The sequence below is a fragment of the Mytilus californianus genome, unplaced genomic scaffold (assembly GCF_021869535.1).
Source record: "Mytilus californianus isolate M0D057914Y unplaced genomic scaffold, xbMytCali1.0.p SCAF_9, whole genome shotgun sequence".
NCBI classification, from domain to species: Eukaryota; Metazoa; Mollusca; class Bivalvia; order Mytilida; family Mytilidae; genus Mytilus; species Mytilus californianus.
In genome coordinates this window covers 41,174,735-41,197,139 of record NW_026262745.1, presented here as the reverse complement: position 1 = coordinate 41,197,139, position 22,405 = coordinate 41,174,735, and the positions used below count along the sequence as shown (strand labels likewise).

General features: G+C 32.6%; 1 protein-coding gene across 2 annotated transcripts in view; it reads right to left on the bottom strand.

Moving 5' to 3' along the window:
- The window catches only part of LOC127715781 (circadian locomoter output cycles protein kaput-like), a 107,664-nt gene that overhangs the window by 72,174 nt on the left and 13,085 nt on the right, over positions 1–22,405 (bottom strand). For both annotated transcript variants that reach the window (XM_052221925.1, XM_052221926.1), the window contains 4 exons: positions 16,591–16,738; positions 15,087–15,239; positions 13,249–13,390; positions 3,904–4,010 (listed from right to left, as the gene is read on the bottom strand). In XM_052221925.1, the coding sequence (XP_052077885.1) occupies positions 3,904–4,010; positions 13,249–13,390; positions 15,087–15,239; positions 16,591–16,738 (550 nt within the window). The remainder of the gene's footprint in view (positions 1–3,903; positions 4,011–13,248; positions 13,391–15,086; positions 15,240–16,590; positions 16,739–22,405) is intronic.

Genomic DNA, 22,405 nt, shown 5'->3' with positions numbered 1-22,405 from the left:
ATACATTCTGGTTTAAACTTACTCAATATATGATATAAAAATATCTTTTTCAACATTTTAAACATTCATAAACTAGAGGCTCTAAAGAATTGTCTATGTGCATCTTCATCAGTGAACACTCTAACATTTTAGTTAAGGAATGATTGTAATATTTTTTCTGTCTATGAAGAAATAACATCAAAAATGTGGTGCACACTGAATAACCTGCGTAGCGGGTTATTTTAAAGTGTGCACCACATTTTTTATGTTATTTCGAATAGACAGAAAAAATATTACAGTCATTTCTTATAACTTAATTCTTAATTCCATTTTAAACCGGAGTAAATCATGAAAAAATGTTGATGACGTCGCGGTTACATGACAAAATAATGTCTATGAGCTGATAAACAAAACAACGTCAGCCAATTGGAAGACGCGTTACATCCAAAATTAAATTATACTAGAATATTATTTATGAATAAAATCTCTTTTTTGTTAAACCTACATTGATGATAATTTTTTTCTGTTTACAGTTTCTCACGGTCTCCCAGTTTTTGCCCAAAACACAAAAAAGTGTTAAAATCATCAATTAAGGGCAAAAACACCTATAAAGAGTCAACTGATGATTTCAGTCATCATGGCTTATTTGTAGATCCTGTCTTACTGATCAATTTTGCTTTTTAAAATTTCTATCCATCTATAAGTTTTTAGGATAAAAGGCAATAAATTGCTTCGCCGAGCGCAGTTGGATACGACCGCAGATGTCCAACCCTGAACAGTTGGGGCAAAAATGGACACAATATTCGCGCTTGATATAGGTGTGAATTTGGATTGTAATTAAATATTTGACACATAATAGGTTTCTGACACAGATTAACTGTAGTCAAAGAACTAAGAATTGGTTATATGATTTGATTTATATTAAATTTTTTGCTTTTGTGCAATACACTATGCTGTTGCAAATTGACCCCCCACTTTTTTTTTGCTTTTGTGCAATACACTATGCCCAATTTTTTTTCACCTCCCCCCCAAAAAAAAAAAAAATTCTTTCCCTCAAGATATGGTCATAATCTCAATTCAAATTTCCAATGGAGTTTGCAACCATAATTACCCATTTAAATACATCATAAAAGTCTTAAAATACATAATCATGGCTAAAATTAATATTCCTTAATCAGCATTTTTAAATAGTAACTTTTAAAAATAAATTGACAGCTAATCACCTCAAGACAATACAACATTTCTTTATACATAATTTAAAAGCAGTGTAAGGGAGGTAATGCAAACATAACATTGTACTTTTTTTGAATTGTCCATTAACCAGGAAACCATTGTTTTTCCCCCTTTTTTGCCCCTAATTCCTAAATGGTTTGAGCCATAACCCCCCAAAGCCAATCCTAACCATCCCTAAATTTGTGGTATGGAAAATTGTGGTATAATTTCAGAGAGATCCATACACCGTTCCATAATTTATTGTCTGGAAACTAGAAAAATGCTTATTTGGGGCCCTTTTTGGCCCCTAATTCCTAAACTGTTGGGACTATAACCCCCAAAATCAATCCCAAACTTCCTTTTGTGGTTATAAACCTTGTGTTTAAATTTAATATATAGATTTCTATTTACATCTACTAAAGTTATTGTCAGGAAACCAAATGTCTTCGGACGATGACGACGACGACGTGATACCAATATACAACTGCAAAATTTTTTGCGGTTGTATAAAAACACAAAAAAATCGTAAAAATTGTATTAAAGGGCAATTACTCCAATAAGGAACTGACTGACAATTTCAGTCATGTTGACTTACTTGTCTGATCTCCATTCAAGTTTATTTTCTGCTTTTTTAATGTAATTTTTTTTTTTTCAGAATAATTTGCAGGATCTGTTAATTCTTCCGAAGCACCTGAGATCACCCACAGTTAATGGTGGGGTTCACATTGCTCAGTCTTTGGTTTTCTATGTTATGTTTTGTGTACTGTTTAGTCATGGCGTTTCCAGTTTATTTTAGACTTATGAGTTTGAATGTCCCTTTGGTATCCTTCGCCTCATTTTTGTATTAAGTGAAGAATATACTTTTTGAAGTCAAAGAAATTGTAAATTGAAAAAAAAACATATCAGAGGCCTGTTTACTGTATAGATCTACAATTTCTATCTGTTGAAAGCAAGTGTACAAATTTAATGCTTTAAACATGCATGAAATGATATTTAGTTGTATGGGCATTGTGTAATGTTTTTTTTTACTTTGAACTATCTGTAGTTAATTAGCACATGCCTCTTGTGCACCATAAGGTTTACTATTAATGTCACTTTGTCAGACTTAACTATTTACTTTAAAAGAACAAAAGGTTTAAATGACAACATCAAAGTCAGTTTTAAAACAAGAAATGTCAATGTAAATTAAATGACACTGCATACCTTTCATGACCTAATTTCCATATACAACGGTTAACATACCACATCTCTTTATTCTATGTCTAAGCTTTTCATTAATTGAAAAAAAAAATAAATAAATGGGGAATGTGTCCATGGGACACAGATGATGCCCCCGCTTGCATATCATATAACGTTATAAAGGGACATAACTGAAGAAAGGTAAAAGTGACGCTACCCAAATTTGTTATGATCTGAGTTTTGTAGTAATTTGGTTGAGGCAAACTTAAGTTAGAGAACTGAAACGAAAAAATTCAGCAATTTTTCCTTTTGTAAAGGGGCATAACTCTAGAACAGTAAATGTGACACCAACAAAATTCAAACTTGATCTGTGTTTTGTGGTAATAAGCATTGTGTATAATTTTCATAACATTTGGTTGAAGAAAAATTAAGTTAGAGAACAGAAACGAAAAATTCAGCAATTTTTCCTTTTGTAAAGGCGCATAACTCTAGAAGGTTGAAGTGACACCACCAAATTTCAAACTTGATCTGTATTTTGTGGTAATAAGCATTGTGTATAAGTTTCACAACATTTGGTTGAGGCTAACTTAAGTTAGAGAACGGAAATGAAAAATTCACCAATTTTTCCTTTTGTAAAGGGCCATAACTCTAGAATGGTTAAAGTGATGCCACCAAATTCAATCTTGATCTGTGTTTTGTGGTAATAAGCATTGTGTTTAAGTTTCATAACATTTGGTTGAGGAAAAACTAAAGTGAGAGAACAGAAACGAAAAATTCAGCTATTTTTCCTTTTGTAAGGGGGCATAACTCTAGAACGGTTAAAGTAACGCCACCAAAATTAAATCTTGATCTGTGTTTTGTGGTAATAAGCATTTTGTATAAGTTTCATAGCATTTTGTTGAGGCAAACTAAAGTTAGAGAACGGAAACCAACTTTTGAACGTAGGGACATATGTGCAGACGTACTGAAGGACATACAGACAGACAAGGGTAAAACTTAATGCCGTCTCCACTACGGCGGGGGCATAAAAAATTTTCCTACCTACCTAATGTACCTGACAGGTAGTCTCAGGGTGGGGAAAATTAACAATATTTCAATTTTGCCCCTGCATGACATCAAAATCTATATTTTCTGAGTTTCATTTAAATCTATCTGAATATGAGTCAGGGCTCACGCTACCAGGCGACTAGGGCGAAGAAGTCGCTTTCCCGTCCGTCACTTCGCTTTGCCCGACCCTCAAAAGCGAAAACAAGTCGCCCTATTGTTGACGAGTACTGTAAATTCAGAAATGATTGCCTGCATTTATTATTGCGATTTTAAAAGAATAGACTAAAATGCGAGATTAATTATTGGGATTTCAGGAAAATCTGCATACAGATTTTTGTATCAGATATCAGAAAGAGAGTTCTTATTATTGTGATGATCACCAGTTCACATTATTCGCATTAATAAAAACCTCGCAATAATTTCTGAATTTACAGTAGTTGTGTTTAGGACTGGATTATATATCTACATTGCTGATAATTTACTTACTTTGTTTATGGGCATGAGCCACGACAGGTACATCTTCTTTAAGTACATCATCGTAACAAGATGTTCCAACTTGTTGGTTTGGTAACCTGCACATGACTATAGCTGACCTATAACATTAATATTTATGTATGCTATTTTTTTGTGTTTTATTGTTTTAATTATGATGTAGAATGGATTTAATTGTCATAAGTGACAGAAATTTTACCAACATGTCAAAAAATATATACCGTAATACGATAAAAATGTTTTATGCACTTGACTATAACAAAAGTCAGGTGTAATCTACCTGGAATGATACAATTCCACTTTCATTGATTTATTGTTACTAACTATATATATCCTTTTGGCAATCAAACAATGTGAAAAATTGCTGATTTTCCAAATATTAAATTCAGAAATCTGAAAAGATGAAAGTGAAAATAGTCAAAGGTTAACAAACCCTCAGAATACCATAAGATTGATGCATATCAAATGATACTATTTTAAGTGCAAGTCCTTTTCTTTCTTACCACTGGTAAGCATCTATTTTAGAAAATGTAACTGTTAGGTCAAATCTGATTGATATCTAAATAATTTAAAACTGTTTGTATCTTTGACAGAGAAATATGTAGGTCAAGTCTTAATGAAAAGATGCAGTCAGGTATACATAAGATTAACACATGATTAATAAAATAGATAAATCAGATTGAATTCAAATAAAAAAGCTTAACATTTATTTTGTGCCAAGGATTATTCTATCATAATTCTTATAAGGATTGGTTCACCGAACAAGTTGTTCGAAAAAACATTTGTGTTCATCATGAGACATTTCAGACATCTACCATATAACAAGTGTATTCACCATGAGACATGACAGACGTCTTCCATATAACTTCACCATGAGACATGACAGACATCTATCATATAACAAGTGCATTTACCATGATACATGACAGACGTCTATCATATGACAAGTGTATTCACAATGAGACATGACAGACGTCTACCATATAACATTAGTGTATTCACCATGAGAGTTAGTGTATTCACCATGAGAGATGACAGACGTCTATCATATAAAAAGTGTATTCACCATGAGACATGACAGGTGTCTACCATATAACAAGTGTATTCACTATGAGACATGACAGACATCTGTCATATAACAAGTGTATTCACAATGAGACATGACAGACTTCTTCCATATAACATTAGTGTATTCACCATGAGACATGACAGACATCTATCATACAACAAGTGTATTCACCATGAGACATGACAGGTGTCTACCATATAACAAGTGTATTCACCATGAGACATGACAGACGTCTACCATATAGCAAGTGTGTTCACCATGAGACATGACAGTCGTCTACCATATAACAAGTGTGTTCACCATGAGACACATGAGACATGACAGATGTCTACTATATAACAAGTATATTCACCATGAGACATGACAGATGTCTATCATATAACAAGTGTATTCACCATGAGACATGACAGATGTCTATCATATAACAAATGTGTTCACTATGAGATTTGACAGATGTCTACCATATAACCAGTGTGTTCACCATGAGACATGACAGATGCTACCATATAACAAGTGTATTCGCAATGAGACATGACAGACGTCTACCATATAACAAATGTGTTCACCATGAGACATGACAGATGTCTACCATATAACCAGTGTGTTCATCATGAGACATGACAGATGCTACCATATAACAAGTGTATTCACCATGAGACATGACAGACATCTACCATATAACAAATGTGTTCACCATGAGACATGACAGATGTCTACAATATAACAAGTGTGATCACCATAAGACATGACAGATGCTACAATATAACAAATGTGTTCACCATGCATCCATGAGACATGACAGATGTCTACCATATAACAAGTGTGATCACCATAAGACATGACAGATGCTACCATATAACAATTGTATTCACCATGAGACATGACAGACCTCTACCATTTAACAAGTGTGTTCACCATGAGACATGACAGACGTCTACTATATAACAAGTGAAAACAGAATCCTGTCATATATTAACACTTAATGGAAAGTTTCAAATCTATGATAAAAAAGTTTGCCTCTTCCCAAACTTGGCTGAATACTATAATACTTAAAAGCATTGAAACAGACATATGTCTCGCCTAGTTGTAATTTTGATTGAAGAATGCAAATCCTGAATTTTAAATTTCAACACTTTGTGGTTTGAGCAAATGTTACAAAGTTGTGGGTTCTTAAATTAGTGGATTTTAGTTTTCTGAGAAAAAAATCAGGGGAAAAATTTTACGCCATCAGAAACAAAGATTTTTGAAAATATTATAATGATTTGTTGGACATTGCAAAATAAGGTGTTCATTTTCACTTACTTGTTCGTTCCTTACAGACAACATTCATCAAATTTTTAATGAAATAATTGCTTTCGGAAATTAACTGATTCATCTATCATCTATGCTTACAAATTGTCTCAATTGATGGAAATTGTAACATAAACATTATAATTGTTGCACATTGTAATCAGAAGTGTTGAGACTAATTAACCCTTTGATCCAATGATCAAAAGATTTTTGATCATCAAAGGTGTTAATTGGACAATAAACATGTCACTTAAAGAAAACACAAAAAATGCTACAAATGTACTTTGAATTGTAGAATATTCATATGATGAAGATATAATCTTTCAATCAGTTTAATTGAGGTCTGGATCTGGCATGTCAGTAACTGCTCAGTTGTCTGTTGTTATTTATGTATTATTGTCATTTTGTTTATTTTCTTTTGTTTCCTATTCTGACATCGGACTTGGACTTCTCTTAAACTGAGTTTTCCTGTGCGTACTGTTGTACTTTTATTTTTTCTACATTGGCTAGAGGTATAGGGGGAGGGTTGAGATATCAAAAAACATGTTTAACCCTGCCGCATTTTTGCACCTGTCCCAAGTCAGGAGCCTCTGGCCTTTGTTAGTCTTGTATCATTTTTAATTTTAGTTTCTTGTGTATAATTTTGAGTTTAGTATGACGTCCATTATCACTGAACTAGTATAAATATTTGTTTAGGGGCCAGCTGAAGGACGCCTCCGGGTGCGGGAGTTTCTCGCTGCATTGAAGACCCACTGGTGGCCTTCGGCTGTTGTCTGCTCTATGGTCGGGTTGTTGTCTCTTTCACACATTCCCCATTTCCATTCTCAATTTTATTATGAAATAAAAAAGCAAGCCCAATATGAAACAAGAAATGATTGTAACAGGATGCTGTTATGAAGTCTCCCAAACTAAGTCCCAATAAGTATAAACCCTTAAAGACTCTCCCTATTGAATAAATTAAAACAAGAATGTGTCCATAGTACACAGATGCCCCACTTGCACTATCATTTTCTATGTTCAGTGGACAATGAAATTGGGGGTCAAAACTCTAATTTGGCATTAAAATTAGAAAGATCATATCTTAGGGAACATGTGTACTAAGTTTCAAGTTGATTGGACTTCAACTTCATCAAAAACTACCTTGACCAAAAACTTTAACCTGAAGTGGGACAGACGGACGGACGGATGAATGGACGCACAGACTGAAAAAAATAATGCCCCTAGGTGGGGCATAAAAAGTTCAAGGTCATAATTGACCATTGACCTTTTGACCTTTCCGTAGGCCATACTTTCCCATGGTCATTACTGAAGACCTTATGTGTCTATCACTAACTGTTCTCATTTGAAAATAAAAAATCTTAAAATCCCATGGGGTTCTTAAGTAAACCCCTCCCTTCTTTTGGCCTTCAAAGTCCTCCTTTATAGACCACAATGCACAAACAAAATCCTGATTACACTTTAATACTATTTTATTTTTCGTATGGGAATTACTAGTAAGAGGAGATAAAACAAACACTTCATCATCGCATATCATCACCGGAAGTCTGACTTTCATCAATCAAAACTAATTTTTCATGCGAATTAAAAGGTAAAAGTCATACAGTTTAGGTTTTTTTAAAGATTAAATTGGTAAAACCCCGTCTGAATTTGTATATAGTAATAGTTCATAGTGTGTTTGCTGATATTGGATGTTTTCTCTAGATTATATGCCCGTATCCATGTAGTCAAACCTAAATAGGGATCTTTCCATGTCTTAATTTGGACAAAAGTTGTTATATTTCATTGGACACTTAAATTCATGGATAAAGCCATCTAGGAAAAACACGAAAATTGGTACCTCATGAATAAAAGTACTTTCACAGTATATGACATTGAAAATGAATTGTTGTACAGTGACATAGGTTATTTTTTATTTCTTTCCATAATCGCCTTATAATTTAGGTCTTTATTCTGTTGAACCAAGATGGAGAATTTTTCATTTTTGAGGCATATTCTTGACGTTTTTCAATTCTAGAAGGTGCATTGTGTTTCTAAATCTTCTTTTTTTTTATATAATATTAATTGTAACTAATGATTTTGATATGGCTGTAAAAAGCAATTTTCAAAAGACAGTGAAATATATTTTTTTATATTTTATATTATTCCAGAAAGAGGAATTGAAAATAAAACTAGTTTGATTAAAATTGGGGTTTATTCTTCATTTCAAAACATTAATTTTCTGTATCAAAAGCAATATATAACAGATAATAAACATAAATAAGTCTTATTGCAGTTTCCTCATGTTAGATTTATTTAATTTTGCCTTATGTTCCAAGCGAATAACTGACAATTGTCACCTTATTTAATGAATGGCTATTATTTATTTTGAATTTATTGAACCATAAAATTAATTTTTGACTCTCCCGCGAAGCGGATTATTCAATGTGAAGAGTCAAAAAATTAATTTTATGGTTCAATAAATTCAAAATAAATAATAGCCATTCATTATAAATAAATTTCTATCAAAAATAAGGCTCAAAGAGCTTTTTATATTATTTATATTAACAATAACAACGTACACACTTGTTGCCGTATGAATACACAACATCAGAGTGGGCGTGTCGCCATAAAAATTGACAACATTGAAAATAAAGGTAATACTTTTAACCAATCAGAGGACAGTAAATACACCAAATTTATTTATTTAATGAATGGCTATTATTTATTTTGAATTTATTGAACCATAAAATTAATTTTTGATTCTTCACATTGAATAATCCGCGAAGCGGATTATGTAAAATGTGAAGTCAAAAATTAATTTTATGGTTCAATAAATTCAAAATAAATTATTGCCATTCATTATAGATAAATGTCTATCAAAAATAAGGCTCAAAGAACTTTTTATATTATTTATATTAACAATAACAACGTAATGTCACATGGTGGTGTATGAATAATTAACGTCAGAGAGAATGAATGAACTGTCATGGCCTCCACGTCATCGGAATTTTATGAGACAGGTAAACTCTTTTCCAAAAACAACAGTTTACTGTGGATTATTGATTTGAAATGTGCAATTATGGAAAGAGGAATTAGAAATAAACCCTGACGACATGAAGTTGTTTGACGATAAGGCGGTATTCATAGTGTTTACGTTTGGAGTGTAACGAGCCGCCAAAACTGAGCTCACACTGGCAGGTTTGTTTTGTACAGCCATCGGCATTGGCATCGCAGTCTGTGGCGGTGCGCGTCCTGTGGATAGAGTTGAAAGTGTGTCACTCATTGATTTCTTTTAGAGGGTAGAACAGTCCCGACTGTAGCTTTGTACAGATGCCTCATTCCGGTGACCGCTCATATACATAATATGCCGGATTTCGAAGCCAGCGTCACTCATTGCTTGGATCGCTGTTGCCCGAAGACAATGAGCTGAGTACATTACACTACAGGAGGCATTTTTCGACACATCTGCCATGAATCTTGTGAATTGGTAAGATTTTACCGATTTGTTAGTGTACCATAGTTGTAAAATGTTCGGAGTTTTGGACGACAACGCATCTTTATTAATGTGATTGAAAAGTGAAGTTGTATCTGGATCAGTTTTCAAAATCAGCAATTTCAATGAAGCAACTGGGCAGCGATTGCCGTCACATGAATACATTCGTTTGTCACTTATAGTTTCTCCAGAGTCTACTCCGCCTTGCCAATTTTTCTGTTTCATTTCGTGTGATAAACAGGCATATTCGCGATTGTTTTCATCAAAGTGGAATTCAAACGAGTTTATCTGAAGTTGTTGATGAAACTCTATCCCACGGGTCACAAAATGCATAGCAATATTATACCACACACGGAATCTTAGGATAATTGGATCATCAGATGAGTACAGGTAAGAATTTATCTTTTCCAAATCATTCATGGTTATAATCTGTTTATGTTTTGTAGGACGAGAGAGACCTTTTTCAAGGTTTTTCTTTAATTTTCCATCAAGAGTTTCATTTGCCTTCCTAAATTCTTTATCGCGAACGATATCAATATCCCTATCTAAATCATGAATGTGGCGGTTGATTGCTGTCCTTATGTTTTTCATTGAATTTTTGTGATACTCTTTTGACTGGGCAGTTGACATTTCCTTGCCTCTTTTTTCGGAAAATTTTGGGGTTGCCCCAGCGTAAAATTTACCCAAAACGTTGTTTAATTCCTCTGTTTCAGTAGTTGCGAAATCCAATACTTGATCCAGGGCTTCCATACACCATTCTGAAAAATAACAAAATAAGAAATTCAATTTGATTTTCAAACATAGGAAAGAGGAAATATTCAATATTGGTAGAAAAACAGCAAATAAAATTTATTATATAGATTCAGATAGCTCAGTGGCAGAGCGCTCATGTTTTTTGAGAGGTCCAAGGTTCAAATCCTGGTCTGAATTTACATTGTTTTATTTTGAGTGTATAGAACAGTTGTGTTTGTACATTGTATTTAACTCATTTAACTGAGTATAACAAAATCATAAACAGTGTTTCCATAAGTTTGTATTTACCTTGGAAAACTTTGACTCCCCACTTTGTGTTTTGTTTGGTTGATTAAGCCTGTCGACTTTCTTGCAAATCTTTCAGTTCTTCTGAGGTAACAGTTTTAAATCGTTTCTGTGTTTTTTGAAGCCCAGAAACTGTAGGCCTTTCAACTTCAACCGGCTTGGGTGCCAACGGAATCTGAGATGGGGCTTGTGGCTGCGTTTGTGGTGCCATCCAGGATTTTCGGGAGCAATGTTTAGCTCAACAAGTTCAATATTTTCCAAGTTATCTTTAAACAACCGTCCCAATAAATCTTCTTCACTGTACAAGTCCATTTCAATCAGCTTTTTGCCCCCACCGATGTCGAAATCCGGCACCTCTTCCATCTTTGCCTTACTAGTATTGAGCAGACGACAGGAGTTGGGGAGGGACGGAGTCATACATGTACATGTAGTTCGGGGGTTAGATGGGTAGGATAACACATTTAAAACATTTAAAACAACAAATGATTGAACAAAACTTTATTGTTTTGCTCTAAATCGTATTGCTACAAATGTATCAAGTAAAAGAATTTTTGAATCAATAAAAAAGTAGTTCCGGTAAAAGTGGGCGTGTCGCCATAAAAATTGACAACATTGAAAATAAAAGTAATACTTCTAACCAATCAGAAAACAGTAAATACACCAAATTTATTTATTATTGATTAAATACATTTCATTATAGCACTAGTTAAAGTTTTTATTCATACAGATTTTTTTTTTGTCTTTCCTTTGAAACAAAATACATCTTTTTAATCTTTAATCATTCATTTTTGAGACATAATTTAGAGAATTATTTTATACAGTGTAGATCAATAGTAATAGGTAAATAATCAAATATATAATTTATAGATTAAAGATTTGACATAAAATTGAGAATGAAAATAGGGAATGTGTCAAAGAGACAACAACCCGCCAAAGAGCAGAAAACAGGTCAAGAATTTTATTCATAGAGCTATGTATTGAGTTGTCTAATAAGAGCCTGCTAAATTATGTAAGTAAAATGTAAGGTAGTTCCATCATTTGAGATTGACTGGGAAGAGGAGGAGTTTACAATAAAAACTCCACCTTTGTCTATGGTGGTTTGTTTGTCTTAACAGTTGTCAATCATACTGGTATTGTGTCAGTACTCTTACTAATTGATAACAAGAGTGCACATGCTTAAAAGTCTCGTCTGCTATACTTATCATGATTGAATTTATGTTGAAAGTCTGTAATATGAAGGTTTTACTACATGTATCACATGCATTTAACATTATCAATAAAATGCTCCACAGGGCGCAGCTTAATATGACGGCAGATGTCGAACCCAGAACAGTTGGGGCAAGTATGGAAACAACATTTAAGCTTGATACAGCTCTGAATTTTGGATTGTGATTACATATTTGACACAGCATAGGTTTCTGACACAGAATGTATGTATGGTCTAAGTATGTAAGTCACAGTGACCTTTTTGTTGGACGCTGCTCTTCTCCTTATGAAGCATTCATACACCAAAATTAACTTTATTTGTTTATTGGTTAAATTTTTGTTGCAAAGCATTCATTTTCTGATGTCGATACAAACATGAATTATTTTTGTCCATAAAGGAGTAGGTCCGGTAAGGACCGATTTTGGCCTCAAATTTCAGGTTCATCTGATGAAAGATTTTGGACACTTTTTAAACACTTAAGTGTCTACTTCAGTCGATTCAATTAGTTTATGTGAAAGATTTGAACTGATTTAGTCATTAAAGACGTTCAAATTCAAGCTTGAAAAAGAAAACTCTATCAAATATGCCATAATATGTCACTTTTCAGATGGTTTTTGTCAAAAATGAAAGTGGCCGCATCCGTGTTCATCCTCAATCTTTATATATGTTATGTATTATCATCAAATACAACTTACATTTAAATATTAAGAATGAACACAAATGCAGCCACTTCCATTTCAGACGGAAACCGTCTAAAAATTAACCAAAATGCTAAAATTTCGAAGATTTCATTAATTTAGCATGACTTAATGATGCTAGTACCCGATACATGTACTTTGTATTGTCAAAAACAGCCCATATTTATGTAACAGAAGTATTCTTCTTTCCAATAAATAGCTAAAAATTTACATTTTAACAATTTTGTAAACCTGCTATATTTTGGGGCCAAATAGGGGTCTTACTGGGCCTACTCCTTTGCTATATTTCAACCAAATTAAATTGTAATAAATTATTATCAATGTTAACATTAGGAGAAAACAAACAACAACTGATGAATACATTATGATCAAATAAACAAAAAATCTTTAGACATTTCTGTGCTTTTCAACACCTGGTTTGTTAAATTCAAACCATAAATGCCATCAAAATAATTTGTTTACGGATGGATGGAAGATGGATACTTAGTCATGTTAGTGATGACAAAACCGCATGCTGGCTATTTTGGGCAGGTGAGTTAAGAAAAAAAATGTTTTGATCCCCTACCTGTGGTCAATAAACCATATGTTTCCAAGCAAATCAAACTGAGTAACAAATTCATCATCTTTAGCATAAAGTGTGGGTACTTCATTTATAATTCCTAGCCTACTAGATTGTCCTACTGCTATTAACCACCTGCTATCAATAACTGAAAAATAAACAACATATATTAAACTTATAAATGATGACAGAGTACTGTAAATTTAGAAATTATTGCAGGCATTTATTATTTTGACTTTTAAAAAATGGAAAAAAAAGTGAGTTTAAATATTGCGTACAGATATCAGAATGTAAGTTCATATTATTGAAATAATCATCCAGTTGCATTATCTTGAATATTGGCAATAATAAAAACCTCACAATAATTTCTGAATTTACAGTATACATCTATAGTTGACCTACCACTTATAATATCTGAGAAATGGATCTAACCACAAAACTTAGCATTGACCAATGAACCTTGAAAACAAGGTCAAGGTGAGATGAACCCTGCCAGGGGGTCATGTACACCTTACAATTATTTCATACACCTTCACCAAATACAGTTCAACTAATGCTAAATAGTAGTTGTAAAACCAAGACTTATCATTAAAACTTAATGTGGACCAATGAACCATATAAATAAGGTCAAGGTCAGATAAACCCTGCCAGACGTACATGGACACTTTCCAATCATTCCATACACCTTCACCAAATATAGTTTACCTACAGCCTATTGTATTAGAAAAATATTATCATGAAAAACTTACTGCTGATCAATGAATTATCATTTTATGAAAACGAAGTCGAGGTTCAATGAAACCTGCCAGACTGACATGTACACCCTATATACATTTCATACTGAATCATACATCAAATATAGTTGACCTATTGTTTATAGTCTCTTACATGTGTTAGAAACTGACATATTCATGAAAACTTGATGTTGACCACTGATCAATTAAATCAGGTCAAGGTCAGGTCAGAACTTTCACGGACATGTTTTCCTTGCAATGATTCTACATATCACACAAAATTGCTACTGGTAATTCAAAATAGTGACAAACAGGAAGTAGGTATCTGACCGACATTGAAAAGTGTTCACATGTATCACTGTCAAGCTGGTGACCAGACCCAAAGTTTTTCTATAAAGTATTACCTGAGAACAGTGTGACAAAAATATTTGTTGAAAAAATTGATAAATGGACGGACTGATGAGGAGTATGCAATAAGCTCCCACTCTTACAGAGGGACATAATGTAATAAAATCTGTAGAGCTTTTTAAATAGTAGCTGAACCATGAACTAAAATGAGCTCACGACAAGGAAAATGGACATATGCCAGACAGAAACTTCGCAACAAAATCCATCATGATCAGTATCAGCGCTACTCTATCTGGTTAATTTGTGAATACACTACTAAAGAATTCAGCCCAGATTACGCCTTTTAAAAGTTGTCAGTTTTCTTTAATGTTGTGTCTTTCTGATCTACTTATAGGTCAGCTATACCTGACCTAGTCTAGAATTGATGTAGGACCATATAATGTTTGGATTTGTCTTGGCTTTCTTTGATAAGTCTTTCTCATAGTTTTTTCTTATCCTTCTGTTTAGGGACTTTACTTGGTTCCTAATTTTGTTGTTTTGTTTTCTTATTGGAGAGTCTTTTGAACTGTAGCTTTGCTTTGACAGTGAGTGTGTTTTTCTAATTTTATAACTTTCTGTCCACATAGAGTCATTGTGTTGAGCAGCACCTGAAATAGTAACAGAAATATTTCTTGGAGGCCACTTGATTGAGGGACAGACAAGGAGCATGCAACATCATAAATAACTTTTATAACCTAGCAACTAAAAGATGCAATAACTAACCTCCAGATTCTGAGCAACCATTTCTGCCTGTCTTATTGATCTTTAATTGACCTTTCAAATGAACCATCTCATATTGTTTTTCTGTATCATTTCTGTCAAAGGCTTTCAACATTCTTACATAAAACGATTTCTCACTATTAAATGATGAATTAACTGAAATATCAAAAGACATTCTATATCATAAATGTTAATTGGCAGATTACAAACTCTTATATCAATAAAATTCAAGTAAAATTTTCCTGATTTCCCCCCCCCCCCCCCCCCCCCCCCCCAAATTGACAACAGAAATTGATGTATAAGTATAACAAACAATTTGAAAAGTAGAAGAAATTTTAATTTTTAATAGTTTTTATAAATGTATTTAAGGAATAACTGTAATATTTTTTCTGTCTATGAAGAAATAACATCAAAAATGTGATGCACACTGAATAACCCGCTAAGCGGGTTATTTTAAAGTGTGCATCACATTTTTTATGTTATTTCGAATAGACAGATAAAATATTACAGTTATTTCTTATAATTTAATTCTAAATTCCATTTTAAACCGGAGTAAACAATGAAAAAACGTTGATGACGTCACGGTCACATGACTAAATTATGTCTATGAGCTGATAAACAAAACAACGTCAGCCAATCAGCAGACGCGTTACATCCAAAATTAAATTATTATAATAGATTAATTACTTTTTTACTACACAGAATGAATCATCTTTCACCTGACCAAACCAACATTTTCTTAACGTTTGCAAATATTATTTTTCAATTATGAAGGCACTAGTCTTGTCTACTTTGGAGAACCAAATGCTGACCTCTAAATGTCTTTGGATTTTTTTTAATACTTGATTGCTGTCTCATTGACAAATACCCTACAGTATCTTTAAATTATTTTTATAGAGTAACTAATGGTTGATTGCTTAAGCTTATACTGTGAATTAATTTATAACAGGCTATTATTACAACTTGGAATTATTTTTAATTATGTAATTTTCATAATTTTTTCTGCTTGAAATTTTTAATAAATTCCATGTTTATTCTGTATTATAATGTTTAGAGAGGTGCATAACACGTTTCCATACAGTGTATTTTGTATAGATAGTGTTGTGAGCCGCACAATACATCCTATTGAAAATGTGCTATCTTCTTTGTAATAGAAAGTGTTGTGCGCCGCACAGAACATTAAAATACAGAATAAACATGGAATTTATTAAAAATTTCAAGCACAAGGAATTATGCAAATTCCATAATTAAAAATAATTCCAAGTTGAAATAATAGCCTGTTTTATGTTCATGAGTACTAATTTTCATGGATAGAAGAAAAAATTTTGTTCTTCATGGATATTTGATTTCTTGGTCTTATTAAAGTCTGCAAACAGACATAAAGAAAATTTGTATTTTGATGAACTTTTTAAAATAGTGGTTCACCTATACAAAATCCATGAAAATCTTATTCAACAAATAATAATGACTCCACAGTACCTGACATATGTATTGAAGAAGAACTTACATCCTGTATAACAATTGCCATTAGGTTTGATGAGGGAATCATTCATGGTATGACCTAAATCCTCATTTGAATCATTGAGCTGCTTTCTAAATAATTCCATGTCATCAGGGTGGACAAATTTACTCAGGTCTGATCCAACCATATCAACCTATAGAATCAAAACAAACTTTTTATATAAGTTAAACATTTTTGTAGTATTTAAACCATTTTTAAAGACTTTCATCAACTGGGCTTCTTCACTGTTATCTTTTTAAAATACATTGTAGATGAGTCACCTTTCATAAAGCATTGAGAAAACATCTAGTGAATTTTGGGAAAAGTGACAGAAAGAGTTGTGGAAAAAAGGCACAGAAAAAGAGGTCACTGGAGATAAAGCCACATTCATAAATATAATGAGTGAAATAACTTGTGTAACCGGAGAGCATGATTCTGCTTACAAAATCATCTTTGTCTCCTCCGGGAATGGAACCCAGGACCTCTGTGTTACAAGGCAGCGTGCATACCGACTGAGCTAAAGAAGTACTTCCTTAGATCAACCGCTTACGGCTGACTAAGTATCTACTAATGAAGGGAAGCAATCCCGTCACACTTCCCCCACATCAAGAGTCATCATACCATTATGACTCTCACAACACATACCCTAGCTGGAAATCCTCTCTAACCCCTGTGTTTTTTTCAGTTGGGCGCCAAATGTAACCCGAGAGCATGATTCTTCTTACAAAATCATCTTTGTCTCCTCCGGTAATCGAACCCAGGACCTCTGTGTTACAAGGCAGTGCGTATATCGACTGAGCTAAAGAAGTACTTCCTTAGATCAACCGCTTACGGCTGACTAAGTATCTACTAATGAAAGGAAGCAATCCCGTCACACTTGTAAAATTAAATTAACTTTTATTTTTTTCTTTCTTTTTTATAAAATTTTGTTAGTTCATTAAAATATAAATATCAAAGTGCTTGTGAGCACTGAAGGGTAAAGATTGCTTTCATTTTGCAATTTTGTGATTTTTTTAATAAAACATTGAATTGTATTTTGCTAGGTAAATTAAAAATTTGAGTTGGAGTTATCTTCCTTTGATCATGATTGTACATTTGTAGTTGAAACTATTTTTATAACAGATTCATACAACATGCATTATTTATATGTGTAATTTTTAATTAATGCTTTCCTGACAAGTATGGTAATTCAAATACACACCATATATATACTTAAATATCAAAGTATAACATATCATCAATAAATTGCATGACATTGACAGATAGGATCTAAATAATCATCACTTCACTGCAGGGGCCTCGGTGGCCGAGTGGTCTAAGTAGTTACTACTGTAATCACTAGCCAGTCAACACTGAGGTTGTGAGTTCGAACCCCGCTCGTGCGGGTGCACTCGACTCCAATCTTAATTGACTAGGCGCTCCGGCTTCCTCCACCAATAAAAACTGGCCGCCACGAAATAGCCCAAAAGCGGTGTTTAAAAGTGGCGTTAAAACACCAAAAAATCAAATCACTTCACTGCTATATCAAAGGTACCCAAACAGAAAAATAAATGAACAAATTACTTTCAAATCGTATTCAAATCTCTTTCAAATCGTAATTCTGCAATTTGTTAGTACCATTTGCTTGCGATTCATTAAAAAAATTATAAACAAATCAGAATTCGCCAAATTCCCAAAACTGATTTCTTTGTGATTTCTTTCAAATGTATGATTTGTTAGCAATTTGTTTCTGTTTGTGTGTGATTTCTTTATGATTTGTTTACTTTGAATATCGTATGAAATGATTTCAAAAAGATTAGTTAACTTTATTCCCCAAAATAGTGTGATTTCGTTATGATTTGTTTACTTGGAATATCATAGGAAATGATTTGAAAATGATTTGTTAACTTTGTTAGCTATCATGGTGTGATTCATTGATGATTTGCTACAATGAAAACAATGTTATTGCATTCAGATTTTCTGGGTTTGTCTTTATCTCTGACTTCCGGTTGAGGTCAAATTCAAATTTCAAATACTGTTCTACATTAACTGAACAAAGAAGGTTGCAAGATGAAGAGTAAGATATACTATCAATGATGACAGTGGTAAGTATCTTAGTCATTAACTTATTGTTTCAGGAATTCAATTGTAAGTCAACTATTCAAACATGTCAAAGGTGTTAAACTTTTATATTCGGAAACTGTGCATTTCAATATCTCGTTATGTGTACTGTCTGGATAAAATTTCAAAAAAAATGTGTAAAAGACATGTAAACAGAACGAGACGAGCAATTAAAGAGTAGCTTCCCTAGTCAGCAGACAATATGCACTGGCAAGTTTTATGTTTAAATTTTTCATGATGTTGACTGGTCAGGTATAGAGCTGTAGCAGATTTGGACCCAGACTAAGACCCATCGCCTACTAGTATTGGACATCCTTCTAGTAAACGTGGTTGCCCATGTTGTCAAATCTCGTTAGTTTCAAATTCTGGAGAAGTGAGAGAAACTTTTCACAGAGCGAACAATTGCTCCCTCATGACAACCCGAAATAATAATCTCTTAACAATCAGAGGAGTAGCTAAGGTAAAATAAAGACAAGTGCACTTCAAAGTTTGGGGGTCTCAGGGGCAGAACAGATTTTTGATCCAGATGTAAATGATTTAATCTGTGAATCGATGATGATGTCAATTAATTGACGATTTGCTTGTGGTTTGCTTAATGTAGGAATATGATTTACTTCTGATTTGTTAAAGATTTGATAACGATTTGTTTATAATTTCTTCATAATTTGAAAACCATTTGTTTGCGATTTGCTTGAGGTAGGAATATGATTTACTTCTGATTTGTTAAAGATTTGATAACGATTTGTTTATAATTTCTTTACAATTTGAAACAAATTTGTTTGTGATTTGCTTAAAGTAGGAAAGCAATATCCTCTGATTTGTTAATGATTTCAATACAATTTTTTTACAATTTGTTTATGATTTGCTTATGAATTGGAAGCAATTTGTTTGTGATTTGTTGTTGTGATTTGTTAGCTCATTTGCATGTGAAATTTTTTCACTTTCAAATCATAAAGAAATCATATGATTTGGTTATCATTTGTTACCATGATTTGTTCCTCACTTTTTTTTGTTTGGGTAGTGATAAACCTTGAAAGATATAGATATGAAGTCAGTACCAAAGGGTTTTGATTGCATTTCATGCAATCTTTATCCCAAAAAACAATGTTTCATAGAGTTTATTTTTCTCTTGTTTATTGGTAAATTTTTAAAAAAATGTTTGAAAACAACTCAATTCTAAAATCAGCATTTTTATTTCTTCAAATGTTATAAAAGTGTTATATTCTGTACAGACAGTTGATGATTGACAGAACATATTAATTGTAAATTGAAACTAGGTAATTAATCTAATAACCTCTTTGTTGCATTATTTCAAAACTTGACATCAACATTGTCTAAATTATATTTATCATGTTTATAATCAGTAAAGTTTATTCAATTGTAATTAATAATAACATTGAGGTACCACACCCAGCTGATTAATATCTAACTTAAAGAAAGCCATATATATATATATATATCAGTTTTCAAATGCAATCTTTCAAACCTTTTTCTCTTCAAAAGATGTTGAAATATTCTGAAATAATCCACTTGTACTAACTACATCTAGGATACATTCAAATATTTTTTCAGCAATTTTTTCCCTAAATACAAAAAATGGACATCATTTCCTACTGATTTGTGACATTTTCCCTACATGTACCAATGTGTGACTTTCTTTTCCTATGACTTATTTTCCTACTAGAATTGTGACTCTTTTTTTTCTTTTTCCATTTACTCATCTAGTGGATGTGAGTCACAAAAATTCTGTATAGATAATTTATCCATCCAAGGTACAAGGGCAATAACTAAAAATAAGCACCTTTTTTGTTCTTTAAAACTTTTTATTAATATCTTATAGAAATGAAGGCTTCAGAGCAAACGCAATGTGATTTCCATTATGATTAATATTTCCAAGGGGCATAACTTGTTAAAATTATTTGATCAGAACTTAATTTCGAAAATGTCAAAGACATAGCTGATATAAACCTATGATATAAGTTTCATAAAATTCTGGCAAGGACTGTACAAATGAGAGCGCTAACAATGCAATTTTCCATTTAATAAATGTTTCCAAGGGGCATAACTCTTTTAAAAATAATTGATCGGCACTGATTTTCGAACTTGTCCAAGATATTGCTGATATAAACCTATGATCATGATGATATAAGTTTCATAAAAATCTGGCAAGAATTGTACATGTGAGAGCGCTAACAAGACCAGACAAACCGACACCTGGTTGCCCGGTATTTCTATGTCCCCTGCAACACATCTCGCGGGGACATAAATCTCCCCAATTATCCTAAAGGCATGCATATCTGGTAATACCTACATGACAAAGCTTGCATATTACATATATTTTGCAAATGTTTTATGACTTTTACTCTGAATATTTACATAATACTAGTGTCCCTGCATGCTAATTTTTACATAACAAATATATTAATACAAACAGATGGTACTTTGTATTAGGCATAGTAATATGGCTATTGAACAATTTTGTTCAAAAGAACTGCCAACTATCAAATTTCATTTGTGAAGCTATGTCAAAACCAAAGATATTAACCATTGATGATTACACAAACACAATAACTTGCCATGTGTAATCTTTATACTTCATTAATTGACACAATCATGACAATGAGACAAGCACAAAGATTTCCTTGCATTATCCTTATAATCAAGTTACTGAAGATCACACAAACCCAAAGATTTACCAGGTGTTTAACACTATAATTTAGTTAATAAGAGGATATATATTATATCAAGTCTACTTTTGACAAAATTGGGCCCAGCTTTATTTTCTCAGACTAGTTACATGTAAGACAGATACTAAGTGATCAGTTTATTAAGAAGTGGAATGCAGAATTGGCAAATACTTCTAACAGAATTTATTATAGAACAAATTTTACCATATTCATTACAACTTAACTTTCATCAAAGAACATATAACACTAAATTGAGATTATCAAATTTCAAATTCACGATTGAAACTGGTCATTGGGAGGAATAATCGAATATGTGAAAAATGCGAATCTGGTTTAGTTGGAGAGGAGTTCCACCATCTTTTTATTTGTCAAAATGATACGATAGTGGACCTTCGGAAAAGATTTATTCCACAATATTTTGTTAATAATCCATGTGAAGCTAAAATGTGTGGTATGCTTATGCTATGTCATAGAGTTACTTACAAACGTCTTTGTTTATTAAAAAAATTATACTCTCTATACCCCATATGTTTTACTATTTACACTATTTATTATAGATCATATTGCTTTTTATATATTGTATAATATTATGTATTGTGTTTGCTTATGTTGCACACCTGTGTGTCTGTGTTGTTCGAAATAAAATTTTGAAATCTTGAAGTTAATGATGATCACACAAACACAAAGATTTACCTGGTGACTAACGCCAATATTATTCAAGTTACTAATATGATGAAAAAAAAGGCATCTCTAAAGGTAAAATCCTTTAAATATTAATTATGTCATCATATTAAACGATGACACTCACACAAGAACTAACCTTATGTATAAGTAATATTTTGTTTAGTGATGATACACATGTACAAGTAGTTACCTGTTCCAAACCTAATATTTGTCTATTAATGATGAATCACACAAATTTTACCTGGTGTAATCCTAATATTTGTTTATTGATGATGAAACACACAAATCTTACCGTGTGTAATCCTAATATTTGTTTATTGATGTTGAAACACACAAATCTTACCGTGTGT